General features: G+C 45.5%; 1 protein-coding gene across 1 annotated transcript; it reads left to right on the forward strand.

Moving 5' to 3' along the window:
• The first annotated feature begins 2,474 nt into the window (after nt 1-2,474).
• Nucleotides 2,475-9,272, forward strand: LOC117978308 (PRAME family member 18-like). Its single transcript, XM_055098132.2, has 3 exons — nt 2,475-5,539; nt 5,926-6,504; nt 7,454-9,272. The coding sequence occupies exons 1-3, from the start codon at nt 5,253-5,255 to the stop codon at nt 8,025-8,027; spliced, it is 1,440 nt and encodes a 479-aa protein (XP_054954107.2). The 5' UTR covers nt 2,475-5,252; the 3' UTR covers nt 8,028-9,272.
• The last annotated feature ends 11,892 nt before the right edge of the window (nt 9,273-21,164 follow it).

Raw genomic sequence — 21,164 nt, forward strand, 5'->3', positions numbered from 1 at the left:
ATATGAAATAAATAATAGCTTCTTTTGCTTGTTTGTGTTGTTTTTGTTTTTTTGAGACAGAGTCTCACTCTGTTGCCCAGGCTGGAGAGCAATGGCATGATCTTGGCTCACTGGAACCTCTGCCTCCGGGGTTCAAGAAGTTCTCCTGCCTCAGCCTCCAAGTAGCTAGGATTACAGGTGCTCTCCACCACACCTGGCTAATTTTTTGTATTTTTAGTAGAGACGAGGTTTTGCCATGTTGGCCAGGCTGGTCTGAAACTCCTGAGCCCTAGTGATCCATCCACCTTGGCCTCCCAAAGTGTTGGGATTGCAGGCGTGAGCCACTGCACCCGGCCAATAGTTTGGTTTATTAGATGCATCAATAATCAGGGCATTTTGTAGAGGAACCTACTTATCCTTTAATGGAGATAGCATGCAATGGCTACTTCATCTAATTCATTAAAATACTTTTTCTTCCTACATTTATTTATTTATGTATTTATTTTATTTTATTTTTTTTGAGATGGAGTTTCACTCTTGTTGCCCAGGCTGGAGTGCATTGGTGTGATCTCAGCTCACCACCACCTCTGCCTCCCTGGTTCAAGCGATTCTCCTGCCTCAGCCTCCCTAGTAGCAGGGATTACAGGCATGTGCCACCACGCCTGGCTAATTTTGTATTTTTAGTAGAGACGGGGTTTCTCCATGTTGGTCAGGCTGGTCTTGAACTCCCGACCTCAGGTGATCCACCCACCTCGACCTCCCAAAGTGCTGGGATTACAGGTGTGAGTCACTGTGCCCAGCCTTATTTATTTATTTATTTATTCATTTATTTATAAGACAGGTTCTCACTCTGTCACCCAGGCTGCAGTGCAGTGGCAGATCTCAGCTCACTGCAACCTCTGCCTCCTGGGCTCAATTGATTCTTCCACCTCAGCCCCCCAAGTCACTGAGAGTACAGGTGCATGCCACCATGCCCAGCTAATTTTTGTATTTTTTGTAGAGATGAGGTTTTGCCACATTGCCCAGGCTGGTCTTGAACTCCTGGACTCAACAGTCTGCCCACTTTGGCTTTCCAAATGCTGGGATTACTGGTGTTAACCACCATGCTTGCTCCTCTATCCCAATTTAAACCACAACCACACAATCTGGTGTCAATGGAAATTAAGGCTGTTGAGGGAGAAATAATTTGATACAAGTTTATTGGAAGCTGAATGTGAGAATTGACCCAGGAACATACAGCAACAAAGTGGGTGTGTTCCAAAGTCTATTATAAGTTGGAATGCTTTCATGAGAGAGTGTAGAAGGCAGTGGGACTCCTCATAGCTGAGTTGTCCTTCTTCAATGATGGGTACAACACAGAGGTTACAATCATTGGCCAAGGTTGACAATGAACAGGCCAAAATGCTTGAAGTGCAAGACAGTCAAACTTCATGATCAAAATCAAATCAGCGTCCTTCTCAATGTCAGAAGGTGAAGGCTTTGTCAGTACTTGAAGAGTTTGAGAAGCTCATGATCAGATGATTTACTCAGGGACAGGATGTAAGCCATGAATCCTAAGTCCTTCCCCAGATGGTTGGTTTGGAAGCCCGCCAACTGTGATTTGCAGGTTTTTGCTTTTGTTTTTGTTTTTTTTGAGATGGAATCTCACTCTGTCACCCAGGGTGGAGTGAATTGGTGCAGTCTTGGCTCACTGCAATGTTCGCCTCCCTTGTTCAAGCAATTCTCCTGCCTCAGCCTCCCAAGCAGCTGGGATTACAGGCATGCCCCAACACACCTGGCTAATTTATATATATGTATATATTTTTTAGTAGAGATGGGGTTTCACCATGTTGGCCAGGCTGGTCTCGATCTCCTGACTTCGTGATCCACCCGCCTGGGCCTCCCAAAGTGCTGGGATTACAGGCATGAGCTACCGCACCTGGCCCATTTTGATAATTTTGATGGGGCCAAAGATTTCCCCAACATTAATCTTTTTAGGTTTTGTTTTTCTCTTTAATGTCAGGAACAGAGTGAGAGTTCCCTGTCTCACACTCAGGACAAAGAAGTTCACATACTGGTAAATTCCATCAGTGTTTGTGAGGGTGGAAGTCAAGAATTCAATCATTAATGCCCTCCACAAGCAGAGATGGAGTGGTAGTAATATGTGACCTTCCTAGTCCTGAGTGGAAGACAGGGAAGGGTTCAACCTATTCCTGAGATTAGACAAAAAAGCAAAACCGGAAAATATTATGGTTGGGAGTTCTTTGGTGACATCAAAATCATCAAAATGAGTTCTTGACTTCCACCCTAATTACAGTGCTTTCAGTTTCATGATTGGATATCTGATTCAATCCATTATTCTGCAGAAAGCCAAAACTTCAATCAGGCTTAACTGGGTGGAATTCGGAAATCCAATCAGGCATCACTTTCTGATAGGAATCTGGAAGTTGATAAAGGAGGTGGGATTAAGAAAGTCCAAGAAAGTTGCTGGGAGCTGTGGCTCATGCCTGTAATCCCAGCGCTTTGGGAGGCTGAGGAGGAGGGTGGGTCATGAGGTCAGGAGTTCCCAAGACCAGCCTGGCCAATATGGTGAAACACCATCTCTGCTAAAAATACAAAATTAGCTAGGTGTGGTGGCGCATGCCTGTAATTCCGGCTACTTTGGAGGCTGAGACAGGAGAATCACTTAAATCCAGGAGGTGGAGGTTGCGGTGAGCCGAGATCACGCCATTTTACTCCAAACTGGGCAACAAGAGCGAAACTCCATCTCAAAAAAACAGAAAGGTCCAAGAAAGCTTGTGAACATCCACAGAAGAGACCCCAAGCTGTGGTACCTGGAGTTATTGCTTGATTCTCCAAGAGGTCCGAGCAGACTGCAAAGTGAGTCCAGATCTGGTAAGTCAGGGACCTTCACAAGGGCACTCCTATGACCCACAGTCAGCCAGTAGAGATGGCGACATGAAGGCCAAGGTGGCACAGAGAATTTTCCTGCCTGTTTTTCAGATGAACAGATGTAGGCTTTGATTTTTTTCTCTAATGCAGTTTTATCTCTTCACTCCAAATATTTTATTTGTGTTTAGTTTATGTCATTTCAAATGTTTTTTTTTTTTTTTTTTTTTTTTTTTTCTGAGATGGAGTCTTGCTCCGTCACCCAGGCTGGAGTGCAATGAGGAGGTCTCGGCTCACTGCAACCTCCGCCTCCTAGGTTCAAGCAATTCTCCTGCCTCAGCCTCCTGAGTAGCTGGGATTACAGGTGCCCACCACCATGCCCGGCTAATTTTTGTATTTTTAGTAGAGACAGGGTTTCACCATGTTGGCCAGGCTGGTCTCGAACACCTGACCTCGTGATCTGCCCACCTAGGCCTCTCAAAGTGCTGGGATTATAGGTGTGAGCCACCATGCCCAGCTTCAGAGTTCCGAATCAGGCAGTTGAAAAATAATGCAATTGACTGAAGTCTTTTTTTTTTTTTTTCTTTGATACATTGTCTTCCTGCGTCATTCTTGGTGGAATGCAGTGTTGTGATCTCGACTCACTGCAACCTCTGCCTTCTGGGCTCTAGCCATCCTCCCTACTCAGAAGTTCTAGCCTTCTGAATAGCTGGAATTCAGGCATGCACCAGTATAACCGGCTAATTTTTTTGTTTTTGTTTTTTTCTTTTTTTTTTTTTTTTGAGAGAGAGTCTCACTCTGTTGCCCAGGTTTGAGTGCAGAGGCATGATCTTGGCTCACTGCAACTTCTGCTTCCCGGGTTCAAGTGATTCTCCTGCTTCAGCCTCCCAAGTAGCTGGGACTGTGGGTGTGTGCCACCACACCTGGCTAATTTTCGTATTTTTAATAGAGATAGGGTTTCACTATGTTGGCCAGGCTGGTCTTAAACTCCCAAACTCAGGCGATCTGCCCGCCTCAGTCTCACAAAGTGCTGAGATTACAGGTGTGAGCCACCGTGCCAGGCCTATTATTATTATTTTTTATAGTGATGGGGTCTTGGTTTGTTACCTAGGCTGGTCTGGGACACCTAGATTCAAGCAAACCTCCCACTTTGCCTTCTAAAGTCTTGGGATTACAGGCATGAGCCAACATGACTGGTCTCATACAACATTTTCAAGAATGGAGTCTTTGTTCTGAATGTGGGATCCATTTGTTTCTCTAGACTCCATTCCAAAGTGGGTAATATTTTATTTATTTATTTATTTTATTAAGACAGAATCTTGCTGTTCTGCCCGGGCTGGGGGTACAGTGGCAGAGTCTCAGATCACTGTAACTTCTGCTTCCCAGACACAAGCCATCCTTCCACCTCAGCCTGCAGAGCAGCTGGGACTACAGGTGTGCGCCATCACATCCATCTATTTTTTGTATTTTTTTGGAGAGACAGGGTCTCACTATGTAGCCCAGGCTGGTCAGCAACTCCAGGGCTTAAGTGATTGTTCTGCCTTGGCTTGCCGAAGTGTTGGAATTACAGCTGTGAGCCTCCATGTGTGGCCCCTCATTACTCTTTTGAAAGTGAACATAATGGTGTCTAATTAAAAATACCCCTTTAGTCTCTCCCAGCCAAGTTCACTGTGGGAACTGAGACTGTAGGCTGTTTGGGGCCACAGGAGACTCCCATTACCATTGTTTTATTGTTTTATTTTTTATTTTTTATTTTTTTGAGACTGAGTCTCGCTCTATTGCCCAGGCTGGAGTGCAGTGGCACTGTCTCAGCTCACTGCAACCTCCGCCTCCTGGGTTCAAGTGATTCTTGTGCCTCAGCCTCCCGAGTAGCTGGAGTTACAGGCACCTGCCACCATGCCAGGCTACTTTTTGTATTTTTAGTAAAGACTGGGTTTCACCTTGTTGGCCAGGCTGGTCTCTAACTCCTGACCTCAAGTGAGCCGCCCGCCTTGGCCTCCAAAGTGCTGGGACTACAGTTGTGAGCCACCAAGCCCAGCCACATGACCATTGTTTTAGATCCTTAAATTGAGAAGACATTTTTTCTCAAAAAAGGAGCTGAGCTTTGAAGATTCTTGGTAACACTTCCCAGAGCTAACAGAGTTGGGTGGAGCCATTAATGAAAATTCATGGAGTAGGAGTGATCTTGCCCATTCCTTGGAGGTTGGGAGACACTCTTCTTGGTACCAGAAGGGCAGAACTATGTCTCTGTGGCCAATTATTGCAGAGTCGAATTGGGGTAAACTAAGGACTCTTTCACACCTGCCAGAGTAGTGACTTTTGGCCCAGGAGAAGTCAGGGTGTGAGAGGACTGGCCTGATAAGTTTGTCTTTTCTCTGGATTTGTTTTCTTGCAGATTTATCAGGATGAGCCTACAGGCCCCACGCAGACTCCTGGAGCTGGCAGGGCAGAGCCTGCTGAGGGACCAGGCCTTGGCCATCTCCGTCCTGGATGAGCTGCCCAGGGAGCTCTTCCCCCTACTGTTCGTGGAGGCCTTCACTAGCAGACGCTGCGAGGTTCTGAAGGTGATGGTGCAGGCCTGGCCCTTCCCCTGCCTCCCTCTGGGGTCCCTGATGAAGACGCCTGATCTGGAGATCTTACATTATGTAGTGGATGGGATTGATTGCCTGCTTGCCCAAAAGGTTCGCCCCAGGTGAGGTGACCCAGGTGGGGAGGGCCCAGGTGTCCAGGGACTAAACAGCTGGGTCAGACAAATTGGGAACCCGGGGTGGCCCAGGGGCTTCTGATGGTGCCAGTGAGAAAGCTGAGAAAGTTCTTGGCTATTGCCCAGCTCCTCTGGGAAAGGACTGCTCACCATACAGGGTCCACTGGGGAAACAGGAACCTGCCTGCTCCCAGTGGAAGGTAAAGGCACTAGAAGTGGGTACCAGGCAGAATCCAAGGGGGAAAGGGATGGAGAAGAGACAGAAGGAGGGATGCTGAGGATAAAAGCAGCTGAAGTCCTTGATATGGAGTGAAAGCCCAGGTCAGGGGTGGGTCCTTGTCTACGTTCTGAGCTTTTCCCCTATGTTACTTACAGGAGGTGGAAACTTCAAGTGCTGGAATTGCGGGATGTTGATGAGAATTTTTGGACCATATGGTCTGGAGCCAGGCCCCTGCCCTGCTCCCCAGAGGCCATGAGTAAGAGGCAGACAGTGGAGGACTGTCCAAGGACAGGAGAGAAGCAGCCCTTGAAGGTGTTCATGGATGTTTGCCTCAAGGAAAAATTCATGGATGAAGATCTGAGCTTCTTCTCTGGGTGGGTCCAGCACAGAAGAGGTTCAGTACACCTGTGCTGTACTAAGGTGGTGAATTATTCAATGAGCATTCTAAATTTCAGAAACATATTGGAAACAGTATACCCAGACAGTATCCAAGTGTTGGAAATTTGGAACGTGTGCTGGCCGTGTATGATAGTAGAGTTTAGCCGTTACCTGAGCCAGATGAGGAATCTTCGCAAACTCTTCATCTCCGATGGCTGTCGTTACCTGCTAAGCTCTGACAGCCAAGAACGGTTAGTTGCTGAATTCAGCTCTGTGTTCCTCAGGCTGGAGTACCTCCAGATGCTTTATATAAGAAGGGTCGACTTCTTCAGAGGCTACCTGGACCAGCTGATCAGGTGAGGAAGGATGGTGAGCTTTCTCTGGGGGCCATAGCACAGCCTTTTTTTGTTACAATAAACACCAATCAGCATCTACTGTGTGCCAGCCACTGGAAATGTCTAGGGAAGGGGACACTAGAATGCATTGTCCTGTTTGGTTCTCTATATACTGAAGTGGGTATCACAGGATCGCTCCAGTAAGGGCAGAGGGATGACCTGGGGTAGAAGCTACAGAGAGGGACATCGTGTAGGGAGCTGGTTAGTGGAGGGTTCAGCTCTGGTGAGGGTGAATTCCTTTTAGGAATTCCTTGTTAGGAAGTGTGTTTAAAGTGAATATGATCAAAAAGAGGCAACAGAGGGGAGGGTGTAAAAGAAGAGAAAGTGCACCAAACCTGTGCGTTTCACAGAGGAAGCTCTGTCCTCACAGCTTAGTGAACATGAATGATCCCCTCTCTTATTCCCTGTCTGTAAAAGATTGTTTTGAACTCCAGGAAAGGTAATTGACATGGGAAATGCGTGCTTCTGGGATGGAGGTGAGGGAGTAGGCACGAGAGTGGTACAAAGTGACAGGTGATTTGCAGATGTGGCCATGTCAGGGAGCCTCTGAAAGCAGGTAGCCCTAGCTGATGTCCCTAGACCTTGCTCAGGTCAGTTCTTCGGGCATCTCTTCCACTGGGCTCCTGTGGCCCCGAGATGAAGCTTTCTGCTGGAAGATGAAGAAAAGAGGCTTTAGAGATTTTATGGCCTTGAACCAATCACACCAGTGATGGTGAAAAGACTGAGCCTAAAATGGGACTGCCTCTGAATGATCCAAGTCCTCATCAGGCAGCACCTTGCAGGAGGACCATGATTAGATGATGAGAACAAACTTGTGTTTGGGCAAAACAGGCTCTTCCCTTGACGTTATTTTCTACCACCGTCCTCTAACTGGTGCCATTGCCCAGTACTAACTTCTTGCTCTCCCCAGGTGCCTCAGGAGCCCGTTGGAGACATTGGCATTAACTTATGGCTTCCTAGAAGAAGAGGACTTGAAATGGCTGCCCTGGTACCCAAGTCTCAGTCAACTGAAGCAGCTGAATCTGAGTCATGGTGCACTGCGCTTCATCCGTCTTGAGCCCCTCCGAGCTCTGCTAGAGAAAGTTGCTGCCACTCTTCAGACCCTCTTCTTAGTGGACTGTGGGATTGGGTACTCCAAACTCAGGGTCATCCTGCCTGCCCTGAGCCGCTGCTCCAACCTCACCACTTTCTGCTTTCACGGCAATGACACGTCCATGGATGCTCTGAAGGACCTGCTGCGCCATACAGGCAGGCTGAGCAATTTGAGCCTGGAAACATATCCTGCCCCTCGGGAGAGTCTTGACAACAGGGGTCGTGTCATTTTGGAGCTCCTCACCCCACTTCAGGCTGAGCTGATGCGTATACTGAGGGAAGTAAGGGAGCCCAAAAGGATCTTCTTTGGTCCCGTCTCCTGCCCTTGCTGTGGCACGTCGCCCATTGAGCAACTGGAGTTCAATTTTTGCTTGTGGGGAAGGCCTGCCTAGTGGGGTGGAGGTATAAAAAGCTTTTTCTCCAGGCACTTGGAAACTAAAATCTGGGACATAGATGTCTTTTATTTTTCTTTTTCCTTATTTTACAATTTTACAGTTTTTATTTAAAAATTTGAGACAGGGTTTCCCTATGTTGTCCAGGCTGGTCTCAAACTCTTACGCTTAAGGGAGCCCCCTGCTTGGTCTCCCAAGATTCTGGGATTACAGGCATAAGCAGCTGTGCCGGGTCTATAGGTGCATTATAAAGGGAGCAGAGAAACCTCTGTTTCAGGCATGTGCTTTCTGTGAGTGGAAAACAAAAAACAAAAAATCCCAGCAGGGGGCAGCACTGGGGGAAAAAGTTGAATGGAGTCAATGAGACTCAGGGATCTGTGTCCTAGACAGTCAGAAATAGAAAGCTGAAGTTCTAGAGTGAGGGAGTTAACTCAGCAAGGATGGATACAAAGAAACGTCGGAAGTAGAGGGAACCTAAATGGAAACTCTCTGCTGTCCTTCATGATTGATTAGCCTGTTTCAGCAATTTATACATCAGAAAGCTTTAGTTCCTGATGAATTAAAAAAAGAGGTAGTAGTTCATCTGTGATTTAGGTTCATCTGCAGGAAATAAAGGAATCAAAATAAACTTCATTTTGTTGTTGTGGGTTTTTTTTCTTTTCTTTTTTTTTTTTTTTGTTTTAGACGGAGATTCGCTCTTGTTGCCCAGGCTGGAGTGAAATGGCGCGATCTTGGCTTACCACACCCTCTGCCTCCTGGGTTCAAGCGATTTTCCTGCCTCAGCCTCCCAAGTAGCTGGGATCACAGGCATGCACCACCATGCCCGGCTAATTTTGTATTTTTATTAGAAACGGCATTTCCCCATGTTGATCAGGCTGGTCTCGAACTCCTGACCTCAGGTAATCTGCCCACCTTGGCCTCACAAAGTGCTAGGATTACAGGCATGAGCCACTGAGCCTGACCTGTTTTGTTTGTTTGTTTGTTTGTTTTGTTTATTTGACGGAGTCTTGCTTGGTCACCTAGGCTGGAGTACAGTGGTGTGATCTTGGCTCACTGCAACCTCCAACTCCCAGGTTCAAGGGAATTTGTGTTTTTAGTAGAGACGGGGTTTCACGATGTTGGCCTGACTGGTCTCAAACTCCTAACCTCAAGTGACCTCAAGGAAGCCTCCCAAAGTGCTAGGATTACAGGCGTGAACCACCGTGCCCAGCCTAAACTTTGATTAATTTATGCCCATTCTTTACCTCTCCAGTCATCTCTTCCTTACTTTCTCCTGTGGTTATTTACTGGGTTCATCCACAAAAGATGCATGCCGGGGACCTGGAACATTCTATGTGGGCAGTGATGATGAACCATTGAGTCAACCCTCTTCTTGTCAGGGGCCCTCACTGCTCCCCAGATACTGAGACCCTGCTCACTCCTAATGGGCAGATCTGGGAGAATCTGTTCCTCATCATTGGCCGTGTCAGGAAAGGGCTTCACTGCACAAGGTGCGGCCCCCTGCCTTGGGAGGGAATGGCCATAGTGTGTACTAGTGGGAGCCTCATGGCATCACCAACCCTTGCCTGTCCTCATGGTGGCTAGTGGGTTTTACTGAATTAACATAATTGTGTGTAGTAAAGATGTCCAATTTGTCTTAGAAAAATGCTAAAATCATTTAGGTAGATAACACTTTCTAAATATTTCTAGCCCACAACAATATGCATCCTTTTGGAAATTAACTCATTTCAATGAGACATCTTCCTGTAACACCTCCCTTCTCTCCTTATCAAAAAACAGGAAAACCAGGGCACTGACCTGTCCTCATGGTGACTAGTGGGGTTTACTGAATTAAAGTGATTGTGTCCAGTAAAGATAACCAATTTCTCTTTTAGAATAATGCTAAAATCATTTAGGTGGATAATACATTCTAAATATTTCCAGCCCATATTAATGGAAATATACATCCTTTTGGAAACTAACTCATTTCAATGAGAGATCTTCCTATCACACCTCCCTTCTCTCCTTATCAAAAAGCAGGAAAACCTGGGCTTGACCTAGCTAGCGCTCCTACACTGCCATGAGAATCCCTTTGGGACTTTCCCCATTTGGGACTGGCAGCACTCTCGCGGTTTACTAAAACTTAGGTAAACCTGGGCTTAAGCCACCACCTGGAGCCAAGAAGGAAGCAGCAACCTAGTGGTGAAGATTCACTAAGGGAATGTATTCAGTCCAAACCAAAGCAAGCCAGACAGAGAAAACTGGAGTAAATCATTCTTCCTTCAGTGCAAAAATACAGATCTATATCTACAACAAACTAGAGCAAATAGGAAACCGTGACCTCCCCAAAATGACAAAGCAGAAATCTAGTGGGTGACTCTAATGTGATGGCTATTTGTCAGCTCTCTAACCAATCACTGAAAATCGCAGGTTTTCAAACTTGTATTTTAGTTCCAGAAATACAGATGCAGGTTTGTTCAATAGATAATAGACAAACTATCAGATAATAATTTTGGTAGTTTTTGTTTGTTTGTTTTTTGAGGTGGCGTCTCACTCTGTCACCAAGGCTGGAGTGTAGTGGCATGCTCTCAGCTCACTGCAACCTCTGCCTCACAGAGTCAAGCAATTCTCCTGCCTCGGCCTCCCAAGTAGCTGAGACTACAGACTTGCATTACCACGCCAGGCTAAGTTTTTGCATTTTTAGTAGAGACAGGGTTTCACCATGTTGGACATGGAGAACTCCTGACCTCAAATGATGCACCTGCCTCAGTGCTGGGATTAGAGGTGTGAGCCACCATGTCCAGCCGGTTTTGGTAGTTTTTTGATACCCACTCCCCTTCCACCCTCCACTCTCCAGCAGTCCCGGGCGTCTATTGTTCCCATTATTATGTCACGTATACTTAATATTTGGCTCCCATTTATAAGTGAGAACATGTGGTGTTTGGTTTTCTGTGCCTGCTTTAGTTTGCTTAGCATAACGGCTTCTAGCTCCATCCGTGTTGCAGCAAAAGGAGGATGAGGACTTAATGAAAGGGCATTATCTTGTTCTTGTTTCAGGCTGTGCAGGTTTCCATGGTGTATCTGTACCATATTTTGTTAATCCAGTCCACCACTGATGGGCATTCCAGTGGATTCCACGTCTTTGCTGTTGTGAATAGTGCTGCGATGAGCATCCACATGTGACCACTCCCACTCAACATGTGCTAGAGTCTCACGTTACTGGAGTGTCTATATTACCCGGGCTGGTCCAGAACGGCCAGGCTAAGGCAGGGCTCCAATCTTAGCCTTACAAAGTATTGGGATTACAGGCATGAGCCACCACACATGGCTCTATTTTATTATAACATATATTTCTAGGCAGGGTGTGGTGGCTCACGCCTGTAATCCCAGCAATTTGGGAGGCCGAGGCGGGTGGATCACGAGGTCAAAAGATGGAGACCAACCTGGCCAACATGGTGAAACCCCGTCTCTACTAAAAATACAAAAATTAGCTAGGCATGGTGGCACGTGCCTGTAATCCCAGCTACTCAGGAGGCTGAGTCAAGGAGAATCGCTTGAACCCGGGAGGCGGAGATTGCAGTGAGCTGAGATCATGCTGCTGCACTGCAGCCTGGGCAAAGAGTGAGACTCCCTCTCAAAAAAAAAAAAAAAGCTGTAATTCTATAGGCCAAGCAAGGTGGCTCACGCCTGTAATTCCAGCACTTTGGGAGGCCGATGTGGGTGGATTGCTTGAACCAAGCAGTTCTAGCCTGGGCAACAAAGCAAAATCCTGTCTCTACTTAAAAAGGAAAAAAAAGATATATTTCTGTAGCTTATGGCCTGTAGGCTCGCCATGCCTCAGGCTCGAAAGTGCAGCTTTCAGAAAAGATCCTTCACTGGTATTTCCAGGGAGGAAGTGATGAGGCAGGAATTTATGCTGAGTGGGTTGGCCAAGTATACACACTCAACAGGTCATGAAATGGGCTATGAGTATTCTTGAAGGGGGCCTAACACATGCATACTGAATAAACATACATGTGGCTTATGTCCCATGTTCACTTTGGGGTGGAGACTTCACATTTCTTTTTCTTTTTGAGACAGAGTCTTGCTCCGTCACCCAGGCTGGACTGCAATGGCACCGTATCAGCTCACTGCATCCTCCACCTCCCAGGTTCAAGCGATTCTCCTGTGTCAGCCAAGTAGCTGAGACTACAGGTACATGCCACCACACCTGGCTACTTTTTTTTTTTTTTTTTTTGAGATGGAGTCTCGCTCTGTCGCCCAGGCTGGAGTGCAGTGGTGCAATCTCCGCTCACTGCAAGCTCCACTTCCCGAGTTCACGCCATTCTCCTTCCTCAGCCTCCCCAGCAGCTGGGACTACAGGCACACGCCACCATGCCCAGCTAATTTTTGTATTTTTAGTAGAGACGGGGTTTCTCTGTGTTAATCAGGATTGTCTCGATCTCCTGACCTTGTGATCCGCCCGCCTCGGCCTCCCAAAGTGCTGGGATTACAGGCATGAGCCACCGCACCTGGCCCACTTTTTCTATTTTTAGTAGCGATAGGGTTTCACTATGTTGGCCAGGCTGGTCTGGAACGCCTGACCTCAGGTGATCTGCTGCCTCGGTCTCCCAGAGTGTTCCAAAGTGCTGGGATTACAGGCGTGAGCCACCGTGCTGCGCCGAGACTTCATGTTTCAATGCATTGCAGCTAGACCCCCCATATCAAATGGTGCATCAGGGACATGAAGACGCTCACGTGCTAAGTCTCTTTCAAGTGGCCAGATGCAGTCAATGCTCAGAGGCCTCTCATCAGCAGAAAGTTATTGGAATCAATCTCTTGTCCAATCAAAGCTGGAGTCATGGCTTGTGGAACAGGGGGTCAGTTAGTCAGAATCTGGGATGGATGAGCTGCAGTCATTTCAATATTGCTTATCTTAGGGCCTGTGCTTGTTCAGCTGCTAGAGAGAGAAAAACCCTGTGGCAGTTAGAATATAGTTCATTCAGCTGGGCACGGTGGCTCTTGCCTGTAATCCCAGCACTTTGGGAGGCTGAGGTGGGTGGATAACAAGGTCAGCAGGTCAAGACCAGCCTGGCCAACATGGTGAAACCCTGTCTGTACTAAAAATACAAAAAATTAGCTGGGTGTGGTGGCATGCACCTGTAATCCCAGCTACTCGGGAGGCTGAGGCAGGAGAATTGCTTGAGCCTGGGAGGCAGAGGTTGCAGTGAGCCAAGATCATGCCACTGCACTTCAGCCTGGACTACAAAGCGAGACGCTGCCTCAAAAAAAAAAAAAAGTATATAGTTCATTTTTTAAGGGTAGGGGCCCTTGACGTAACCCTTGCCTGGTAAGACCTTAGGTCCTGTATATAACTTGGTATCTTATTACCCTAAATAGTCAATTCAGTCAGCCTTATAATCTCTATTTTAACATGAATGCTGGTCAGTTTTTGTGTCTCAACCATGAAAGGAAGGAAGTAAAATGAGATGTGTCTAACCTCCCATCCCGCCATAGCCAGGAACTCAGTTTTAAAGATTTCTCTGGGTACACTTGGCCGAGAGGGAATCTGTTCAGTTCATAGGGGGAGCTTAGGATTTTATTTTTAGTTTTCAGAACGAGGGATGAATAATCATGGAGGCTTCTGCTGGGAGGGAAAAAGTAGAAAAAATGCATTAATTTCACTCTTCCTGTATGCCAGGCCCTATGCCAAGCCCTTAAGTTGCCCCATCTCATTCGATTCTACCAGGGTCACACAGGTGGTGGACATCATCATCCTCATTTTTCAGGAAAACTGAGGCTCTCGCCCAAGGTCCCTGCCCAACAACACCAGGCCCTGAGTTCTCAGCATGGTCCTCACTCAGATACTCTTTGTGTAGGGTTTCTTACCTGAGTCCTCAGCAGGGTCCTCACCTGGATGCCGTTTGTGTAGGGTTTCTCACCTGAGTCCTCAGCAGGGTCCTCACTCGGATGTCCTTTGTGTAGGGTTTCTCACCTGAGTCCCCAGCAGGGTCCTCACTTGGATGCCGTTTGTGTAGGGTTTCTCACCTGAGTCCTCAGCAGGGTCCTCACTCGGATGTCCTTTGTGTAGGGTTTCTCACCTGAGTCCCCAGCAGGGTCCTCACTTGGATGCCCTTTTTGTAGGGTTTCTCATCTGAGTCCTGAGCAGGGTCCTCACTCGGATGTCCTTCGTGTAGGATTTCTCACCTGAGTCCCCAGCAGGGTCCTCACTCAGATGCCCTTTGTGTAGGGTTTCTCACCATAGGGAAAGTCACTCATCACCCACAGGCACTTGACTATTATCTGCCCTCTAAGGATGTGCGATTCCAAAACACGCTTGCTCTGAGAAAAACCAGGGCCGTATCATTTTCCCCGCCAAACCGGAAAGGAGCCAAGAGATCAAAGGATGACTCAGATGAGCCCAACTTGGCAAATAATGAGTTGATTAGGATTCACATGCAGGGCACTCCAGGGCAGCAGCAGCACAGCCCCAAAGATCTGTGCCACCTCCTGTCTCTAAACTGCTTTTAAGTGAATTTTCTGGCTCTTTGTCCACTGATTTTGAGCAATCAGCCTCTTCTGCTTGGTAGGTTCTCAGATACTGTCTGGGATGTTTGGGTTCTCGGGGACACCTGCTTCTTGGCTGGGCACAAGAGACTTGGCTTCCTACCTGGCCTTCAGGGTTCAGGCAGGGGACATGCACCCTTAAGTAACCTGATGGGACCTGTCACACCAGAATTCTATACACTTGAAGTGGGGCCGGCCTCTCCACACCTGTGGTTACTTCTCATCAGGTGGGATGAGAGACTGAGGAAAGAAATAAGACAGAGAGACAAAGTATAGAGAAAGAAATTGGGCCCAGGGGACCGGCACTCAGCATACAGAGGACCTGCACTGGCACTGGTCTCTGAGTTCTCTCAGCTTTTATTGATTACTGTTTTCACTATCTCATCAAGGGGAATGTGGCAGGAGAACAGGGTGATAGTGGGGAGAAGGTCAGCAAGAAAACATGTGAGCAAAGGAATCTCTGTCACAAATAAGTTCAAGGGAAGGTTCTATGCCTGGATGTGCACATAGGCCAGATTTATGCTTTTCTCCACCCAAACATCTCAATGGAGTAAAGAGTAACAAAGCAGCATTGCTCCCAACATGTCCCACCTCCTGCCACAAGGCGGTTTTTCTCCTATCTCAGAATGGAACAAATGTACAATCCGGTTTTATACCAAGACATTGCATTCCCAGGGGCAGGCAGGAGACAGACGCCTTCCTCTTATCTCAGCTGCAAGAGGCCTTCCTGTTTTACTAATCCTCCTCAGCACAGACCCTTCACGGGTGTCGGGCTTGGGGACGGTCAGGTCTTTCCCATCCCGTGAGGTCATATTTCAGACTATCACATGGGGAGAAACCTTGGACAATACCTGGCTTTCCAGGGCAGAGATCCCTGCAGCTTTCCACAGTGCATTGTGCCCCTGGTTACTTGAGAATGAAGAATGGCGATGACTTTTATCAAGCACACTGCCTGTAAATATTTTGTAAACAAGGCACATCCTGCACAGCCCTAGATCCCTTAAACCTCGATTCCATACAACACATGTTTCTGTGAGCTCAAGGTTGGGGCTAAAGTTACAAATTAACAGTATCTCAGGGCAAAGGAGTTGTTCAGGGTACAGATAAAAATGAAATTTCTTATGTCTTCCTTTTCTACATAGACACAGCAACCGTCTGATCTCTCTTTCTTTTCCCTACATATCCCCCTTTTCTTTATGAGAAATCCGCCATCATCATCATGGCCCGTTCTCACTGGTCGCTCTCTCTTTGGAGCTGCTGGATACACCTGTAGACTAACAACAGACAAAACAGATATACCAGGATTAATATGAAATTACAATAGTTGAACTTCTGATGGTTTTAACCCAAGTGACAGGGTTAAGATTTGTGAGGCCATCAGCAACTTTCACGATTGCCTCAGTTTCTGGCACCAAATTTAAATGGGCTTTTGATGCCTCAAAAATTTGTTCTTTTAATTTTGAAATATCTAAAGTATGATTATCTTCTCTTCCTTATAGATGACATCTAACCATGGCTCCATATTGATGGAACTTCAAATAACTCTCTAGTAAATTACTTTCTATAATACTCTTAAATAAAAATGGAGAAGCTGGGATGCAGATCAATGCAGACTTAGGTACAGAGTTGGTGGAAACTAGGGCTGCCATATCCAGTTTACACCCCAACCCAATATATCAGCAAATCCCTTGGAGTAAGGAAAATATTTCCGAGGAGGGGTTTCACATGAAGTTCAGAAAATTCTGGCATTTGAAGTAGTCCAAATGACATTTGGACCATTTTTAGGAAAGTATACCATTTTACTAAGTGATAACATGGGGTGAGATTTGCTTTCTAAGTTAAGGTGATGCGTAAAGCTTTCTTTGGAGGGAGAGAAAACCCTAGAGTTTCCTGACCTTCCTTAACCTGAACTGCTTGGTTCCCTAGAAGCAGAAATTGATCATATTGGAACCCAAACTCATACCAACCTTGACCTTCATGAAGTACTCAAGTGTTTCTGCTCTTCTTCCTCATGTGATGTAGAAAGTATTAAAAGTGATGAGTTTAGGCCGGGCACGGTGGTTCACGCCTGTAATCCCATCACTTTCAGAGGCCGAGGTGGGTGGATCACCAGTGGTCAGGAGTTCCAGACCAGCCTGGGCAACATGGTGAAACTCTCTCTCTACTAAAAATACAAAAATTAGCTGTACATGGTGACCTGCGCCTGTAATTCCAGCTAACTAGGAGACTGAGGCAGGAGAATCACTTGAACAGGGAGGTGGAGTTTGCAGTGAGCCAAGATCATGCCATTGCACTCCAGCCTGGAAAACAAGAGTGAAACTCCATCTCAAAAAAAAAAAAATGAATAAATAAATACATTATAAATAAATAAATAAATAAATAAATGCTTTAAAGAAAAAAGAAATAAACTTCACCTACAAGTTTCATGTGCAATTGAATACCTGTTAAATTTTGATGTGAACCAGACAGGCATGGTGGCTCATGCCTGTAATCCCAGCACTGTGGGAGGCCGAGGTGGCTAGATCATGAGGTCAGGAGATCGAGGTCATCCTAGCTAACACGGTGAAACCACGTCTTTACTAAAAATACAAAAAATTAGCCGGGCATAGTGACATGAACCTGTAGTCCCAGCTATTCAGGAGGCTAAGGCAGGAGAATAGCTTGAACTGGGGAGGCAGAGGTTGCAGTGAGCTGAGATCATGCCATTGCACTCCAGCCTGGTGACAGAGTGAGACTGTTTCAAAATGAATAAATATATAAATAAAAATATTTTGATGTGAACCAACATTCTTCAACTTGTAGACTAATGTCCTACAAAATCCTTTTCTTGTCACCTTCAAATCTCTATTTCAAATGCTACACTCTGCATACCTCTATCACTTTTTTGCTGTTTTCTGATGATGGAGAAGACCATACATGTGTGTGTGGCATCAGAACTACTGACTCCTCCTATTGATGTTTAAAATATTCTATTACACAAACCTGGGTTTATACTTTTTGTTGATAGATTTTATGCCAAAAATGTAGAAGAAAAATGCCAAGCAGGAAATACTATCACTTCTGAAGATGAACTCATAGAGATGGAAATTCTTTCAGAATTTAGTTTTCCAGCTTTTTTGGGGTTTTTTGTTGTTGTTTTGTTTTTGTTTGTTTGTTTGTTTGTTTTGAGATGGAGTCTCTCTCTGTCACCAGGTTGGAGTGCAGTGGCATGATGTTGGCTCACTGCAAACTCCTCCTCCTGGGTCCAAGCGATTCTCCTGTCTCAGCCTCTTGAGTAGCTAGGACTACGGGTGGGCGCCACCATGCCCAGCTAATTTTTGTATTTTTAGTAGTGATGGGGTTTCACCATGTTGGCTAGGATGGTCTCAATCTTTTGACCTTGTGATCTGTCTGCCTTGGCCTCCCGAAGGGCTGGGATTATAGGCATGAGCCACAACAGCGACTGGCCTTCTTTTTTTTTTTGAGATGGAGTCTCACTCTGCTGCCCCGGTTGGAGTGCAGTGGTGAGATCTCAGCTCACTGTAACCTCCGACTCCGTAGTTGAAATGATTCTCTTGTCTCAGTCTTCTAAGTAGCTGGGATTACAGGCCTGTGCCACCATGCCTGGCTAATTTTTATATTTTTTAGTAGAGATGGGGTTTCACTATGTTAGCCAAGATGGTCTCCATCTTCTGACTTCGTGATCTGCCTGATTTGGCCTCCCAGAGTGCTGGATTACAGACATGAGCCACTGCTCCCAGCCTATCTTTCCTGTTTTAAAAGTTGGTTAATTCTGTTGCGTTTATTTTAGAGTTTATATCAGAACAATTTACAGTAAGATACACCCCTACTAGAGCTTGTCATATAGTCAAAGACAAAGTAGTTAGTACTTTTACAAATAGTAGATATGCCTTTGGAGTGATTCATAATTTTAAAATATTGTGTAAACTATGAGAATTTCTCACTTCTAGTGGAAGCACATTAAACATAGACCACGAGTGAACAAGGTTTTGTCCTGAAAGGATTTTGTGTGTGTGTGTGTGTGTGTGTGTGTGTGTGTGAGACAGAGCCTCACTCTTTCACCTAGGCTGGAGTGCAGTGGTGCAATCTCAGCTCACTGCAACCTCCACCTCCCAGGTCCAAGTGATTCTCCTGCCTCAGCCTCCTGAGTAGCTGGGGTTACAGGCACACATCACCATACCTAGCTAATTTTTTTGTATGTTTAGTAGAGAAGGTGTTTCACTGTTTCACCGGTGAGCCACTGCAACTGGCCAACATCTCTTTACGATAAAACTCTCTACAAAAACCTCAGAATAATAAAGAGTATTTTTCACACACCCACAGCCAACATCATACTGAATGGAGAAATTGAAAGCCTTTTTTTTCTGTGATCTGGAGCAAGACAGCAAAAGTTCTTAATAAAATATCAGCAAACTAAGTGCAACAGTGCATTAGAAAGTAATATATAGGCCAGGTGTGGTGAATACCACCTGTAATCCCAGCACTTTGGGAGGCCAAGGTGGGTGGATCACCTGAAGTCGGGAGTTTGAGACCAGCCTGACCAAAATGGAGAAAACCCATCTCTACTAAAAATACAAAATTAGCCAGGTGTGGTGGTGGGTGCCTGTAATCCAAGCTACTCAGGAGGCTGAGGCAGGAGAATCCCTTGAACCCAGGAGGCAGATGTTGCAGTGAGCCGAGATCACGCCATTGCACTCCAGCCTGGGCAGCAAGAGTGAAACTGCATCTTAAAAAGAAAAAAAAAAAAAGGAAAAGAAAGTAATATATAATGGCCATTCCAGGAATGCCAGACAATCTCAGAAAAATCTATGCGTAATTCACCACACTAACAAACTAAAGGAGGAAAAAGCAAGGCTCCTACAAAATGCAGAAAAGAATTGCAGAAAAATCAAAGTAAATGTATAATAACATATTTTGGAAAATGAAATGTTATATATTAAAAATTTGCATTAAACATCAGATGTAATGGATAAACATTAGCTCCCTTCCTACTGAGATATGAAATAAGGTAAGACGCTCAGCAACTTAGGATTTAGAGGCACGTAGGTATTTTGGTCAGTAGTAAAGATTCCAGATCCAGATTGATTAATTTAGGTTCAAATCTGGCTTGGTGGCCAATGGCTGTGTGATCTTATCCAACTTACTTAACCTCTGGGCCCCAGCTAACTCACCCATGAAAAGGAATAATCACAAGATTGACTTCACAGAGTGCTATGAGTTAATCTATTTAAGTACTTCAAGCTGGATTTGACATAGGGCAAGCAATACTTTTATTCTTATTATATTTGAAAGATATATTAGTTAAAAATTTGGTAAGAGACCAAGGTCTATAGTTAAGTTGATTATAAGCCTTCATTCACCCTGTTGTTCTGAAAATCTGAATTACAACAAGGACGGACAAGATGGCTCATGCCCGTAGTACCAGCACTTTGGGAGGCTGAGGTGGGTGGATCACCTGAGGTCAAGAGTTCGAGACCAGCCTGGCCAATATGGTGAAACCCCATCCTAAAAAAAATACAAAAAATAGCCAGGCATGGTGGCGGGCGCCTGTAATCCCAGGTAGAGTGGAGGCTGAGGCAAGAGAATCACTCAAACACAGGAGGTGGAGGTTGCAGTGAATCGAGATCATGTCATTACACTCCAGCAGCATGGCAACAGAGTGAGACTCCATCTCCAAAAAAAAAAAAGAAAAGAAAGAAAATTAACTATAGCAGCATGTTCATTCACTCTCCAGTGTCCAGGACTGGACAATTAATTGTCAGGCCGTCTTCTGTAGCACCATACACTATAGCATACATGTGGATTAAAATAAATACACATATGAAATGCCAGTATATATTCTATATACTTTCCATATACTTATATCCTATAAGGTCACATCCAAATTCAACGTTGGTCAAAGAGTAGAGTGGCTATCTATGGAAAGGGGAGTGGAAATGAATCATGGTAATAAAAGGAAATAGATATAGATATCAATATGAATAGATGGACATACACACATCTAGCTGTAAGAAAGAGGAATGTCATGGACCAATCATAACAGTGAGCCAGGTAAAAAGGCTACAATTCTTGTGATTGTCTGTCTGTTTTCAGGATGGGTTGTAGCTTACCATTTTAGAAAGGCTGATGCCACAGTCATAGCAAATAAACGATTATAAAATGTGTTTCCTTTCTGGGGCATCTCTGGAGAAATCTCCAATGGTAGCAAACCTCAGTGTACTAGGCAAGTGATCACACAGGTAAAATTTTACAGATTCAATGGCACTACCATTAATTTCATTATCCTTGGTATTCTGCAAAGGTATTCAAGGACAAATGGTATCTTGAAACTAAAATTAGCTAAACTAACAAAGAAAACTGGATTATTATTATTAATATTTTTTTGAGACTGAGTCTCTGTTGCTCAGGCTGGAGTACAGTGGTGCTATGTCAGCTCACTGCAAAATCCACCTCCCAGGTTCAAGAGATCCTCCTGCCTCAGCCTCCTGAGTAGCTGGAATTACAGGCGCACACCATCACACCCAGGTAATTTTTGTACTTTTAGCAGAAACAGGATTTCACCATGTTGGCCAGGTTGGTCTCGAACCCCTGACCTCGTGATCTGCCTGCCTC

This window comes from Pan paniscus, chromosome 1 (genome assembly GCF_029289425.2).
Source record: "Pan paniscus chromosome 1, NHGRI_mPanPan1-v2.0_pri, whole genome shotgun sequence".
NCBI classification, from domain to species: Eukaryota; Metazoa; Chordata; class Mammalia; order Primates; family Hominidae; genus Pan; species Pan paniscus.